We start from the raw sequence: 3,496 nt of genomic DNA on the forward strand, positions 1-3,496 counted from the left end.
TGCTTCCACGCGCGGACCAGAGTTAGGGAAGGCTCCGGACGTGTCTGACGGACTCAGCGGACGGGTCAACAGTCTGTGGCCTCGAGGAGGGATGGGAAGTGAGGACTTGGGGGGAAAACAGGGTGAAAAGAAATCCAAGAAGCAGAACAACTCTTCAAACCGATGAGCACCGAGACAGGGCGGGAAGCGGGATGTGCCATCTCTGTCCCATAATCCATCTTCAATATGAAGATGCGTTGCTGCCTCGCCGCTCCAGGACACGGGACGAAAAGCTGGGCTCCCTCTCGGCACCAGTGCCTCTGATCCAGGGAAGGGCGGCCCGTCTCGTCCCGCCCCGTCCCGTCCCAGGCGACCGTCCGAGGCAGAGGAGCGCCGTGTGAAGGGGGAAACGGGAAGCCGGGCTGCACCACAAACTGAACCTGGTTGGCAGGTTCCCTCGGTCCGTTCCAATGCAGAGTCCACTGCGGTCAAACCTGCACCGGGAGCGTCTGGTTCATCTGCAGCCTCATGTCCTGAATGCTGCTCAGGATCTTCTTCTGGTGCCCTGCTAGCGTCACCCCTATCCTCAGCAGGTCTCTGCAAGGAGAAGATGAAGACTTGGTCCCCTGCCAGCAGCAATACCAGCACATGGCCCTGCCTCATCTAGCTGCTGCCAAGGGACCCATCCATTTTCATTATAGCCCTCTCCCAAGCTCCAGTGTCCTTCTAACACCACAGGGGACTGGATGCTGAATCCCAGACCTTAACTCACTTGGGAAAACCCCGTGCACAACTCAGCCCTCCACATGCTCAGGTGGGAGGAGCTGGCTGCCAGAGAGGCGAGGGACAAGGGACAATGTGCAGCAGCCCCAGTCCCAGCCTTCTCCCTCCTCCACAAGCGGGGACTTACTCCGCAGTCATCTGCGCCACCAGGTCGAAGGAGGCAAAGCCGGCATTGACAAAATTCTCCTTGTATCGTCCCATTTTGATGGCATCCAGCCAGTCTCCCACGGTGGTGAAGGTGGTATAATCCGGGACGGTGCGGTCCAGGAGCGGCTGGGAGATGCTAAAGGGCAAGAGAGCCACAGGTCACAGGGAGCAGGGGACAGAGAGGTGTAACTGGAAGTGGGGGATATTTCTTATCGCTGCCCTCCCACACCTCTAGTCCCAACCACCCCAGTGTTCCCTGGGCCTGGGGAAAGTCCTGGCTGGAGGCGGGGATGCCACTGACCCAGACTGAACACTGGCGATGACTTTCAGGCTGGCAGCATTGCGGATGAGCTTGTCCAGCGTGTTGACGATCTGTGCAAACTTGGGCCGCAGGTTGCGGTCCCGCACCCAGCAGTCCAGCATCAGCTGGTGCAGCGCCGTGGGGCAATCCATGGGGGGTGGCAGGCGGTAATCCTGCTCCACTGCGTTGATCACCTGCGGAGAGACATGCAGAGGCATGCTGTGAGCCACCTGGGCTCCCATGGGCAGCCCACAGCTCCCCACTCCCCAGGGAGCACTTACATCCTGGTTGGACATGTCCCAGTAGGGTCGCTCCCCGTAGGACATCACTTCCCACATGACAATGCCGTAGCTCCACACATCGCTGGCTGAAGTGAATTTGCGGTAGGCAATAGCCTCAGGAGCCGTCCATCTGATCGGGATCTTGCCCCCCTGCACAGATACACAAGCTCCATTATTTAGCACATACCTGAGGTGTCTCCCCCCAACCCCAGATAGGTGGGTCCCCCACGAGTGTCCCATACCAGGGAGCTGGTGTAGGTGGGGTCGGCCGGGTCGTCCTCCAGAAAGCGAGAGAGCCCGAAGTCGGACACTTTGCAGACTAAGTTGCTGTTGACCAGAATGTTGCGGGCAGCCAGATCCCGGTGCACGTAGTTCATCTCCGAAAGGTACTTCATGCCGGCGGCGATGCCTCGCAGCATCCCTACCAGCTGGATGACCGTGAACTGCCCATCGTTCAGCTGCCAGAGGAGAGATCAGAGGCGTTTGCAACACCCCAAATGGATTGGGGAAGGATCCCAATGTGCTACCACCACCTTCCTCCACCCGAGAGCCACCCCTCTTCCCCACCCCACAATGTCTATGCACAGCTTAGCCTTGGGGGTGCCAGCACGACAATGCAGAGGGATGGAGAAGGAGGGCTCGGAGCTGCTGTCCCTCATGCGCTGCAGCCCCCAGCCCAGGGCAGGAGGGGATGGATGCTCACCCGGAGGAAGGAGTCGAGTGCGCAGTTCTCCATGAACTCCGTGATGATCATGACGGGGCGGCTCTTGGTCACCACACCCTCCAGGTGGATGATGTTGGGGTGGTCGAACTGGCCCATGATGCTGGTCTCGCTCAAGAGGTCCCGCCGCTGCCGCTCCGTGTAGCCTACCTTCAGTGTCTTGATGGCCACGAAGATCTCGCGGCGGCCGGGCAGCTTCAGGCGCCCACGGCACACCTCGCCGAACTCCCCTGTGGTGGGGAAGGGGAGAAGGGGGCGGCATGGTGAGCCACGTGGCTGGGTGAGAGGCAGTGGTCTCAGCAGCTGCTGTGCCCAGCCCTGGGACTTGCCTGCTCCAATGACCTCCTCGATTTTGACACAGGAGATGTCAATCTCTTTGGCGAATTCCCGAACGGCTTCGTTGGGGTCCTCATAGGTGAACGGGTCAATGTAGACCTTCATCCCAGGGGTGACTGCAAGGGCAGAGGAGTCATCACCGGGAGGGACGCAACACAGGTGACAGATGCCGAGCCAGCTTGGCCGGCTGTCAGCCCATCCCTCCTGGTCCCTGGCTAGCGAAGGCTGCCCCTTCACTTGCACACGGGGCAGGAATTGGGAGAGGGCAGGCAGAGCCCATTTGCTGGGCTCTCACACTCACCGTATTGCTGCAGCTTCTCTGTGTACTCGGGGTCCGTGCTGTTGCGTTGCTTCCTGCCCAAAGGAGACGAGAGGAGGTGTTCAGTAACCATCCCTTTCCTGATGAGGCAAAGACATTCACTGCCAGCTTCCAAATCCCAGCACAGACAGCCTATGCCAGAGAGCTTCCCCTCCGGCAGCCTGTGAGCAGAGCCATCCCCTCTGCCCGAGGTGCAATGGGAGAAGATGGCCTAGTTGTGCTGAGAGAGGATGGCAGGAGCCTGGGCAGAGCCCCAGCTGGTGCTGGGGAAGCAGAGATGCACGGTCCTCCCACAGGACCCGCGCTCTGGTACCCACGTGCGGCACGTCCAGTCTTTCGCTCTCGGACTGGAGCTACCAGAGCTCTACCCACAGGCAAGGGGGAAAGCTCTGGGGCAGACACGAGCAATCCCCAAACCCAGCTCTGAACCCCGCCTCCCTCCGAAGCCAGTACCTGAAGCAGACGATAGCGATGATCACCACAACGATGACGAATAGCAGCCCTGCAGTGGCCGAACCCACGATCAGAGGCAGCTCTTGGAAGGTCTTGCTCGTGGAGCCTGACGGAGGGAGAGGCAGGAATCAAAGTCAAGCTGGGGAAGGAGGATCACGCATAGGAGGGCTGGGGGA

At 60.1% G+C, this 3,496-nt stretch overlaps 1 protein-coding gene across 1 annotated transcript in view; it reads right to left on the bottom strand.

Annotated features, from left to right (window-relative positions):
• Window positions 1-372: 372 nt before the first annotated feature.
• Window positions 373-3,496, bottom strand: part of EPHB3 (EPH receptor B3) — a 13,606-nt gene continuing 10,482 nt past the window's right edge. The window contains exons 7-15 of the mRNA XM_009334365.1: window positions 3,321-3,437; window positions 2,850-2,947; window positions 2,542-2,664; window positions 2,195-2,442; window positions 1,734-1,949; window positions 1,492-1,641; window positions 1,211-1,404; window positions 890-1,045; window positions 373-576 (exon numbers count right to left, since the gene is read on the bottom strand). Coding sequence (XP_009332640.1) covers window positions 468-576; window positions 890-1,045; window positions 1,211-1,404; window positions 1,492-1,641; window positions 1,734-1,949; window positions 2,195-2,442; window positions 2,542-2,664; window positions 2,850-2,947; window positions 3,321-3,437 — 1,411 coding nt within the window. The 3' untranslated portion in view covers window positions 373-467. The remainder of the gene's footprint in view (window positions 577-889; window positions 1,046-1,210; window positions 1,405-1,491; window positions 1,642-1,733; window positions 1,950-2,194; window positions 2,443-2,541; window positions 2,665-2,849; window positions 2,948-3,320; window positions 3,438-3,496) is intronic.

This window comes from Pygoscelis adeliae, unplaced genomic scaffold (assembly GCF_000699105.1).
Source record: "Pygoscelis adeliae isolate BGI_AS28 unplaced genomic scaffold, ASM69910v1 Scaffold1091, whole genome shotgun sequence".
Lineage (NCBI taxonomy): Eukaryota > Metazoa > Chordata > Aves > Sphenisciformes > Spheniscidae > Pygoscelis > Pygoscelis adeliae.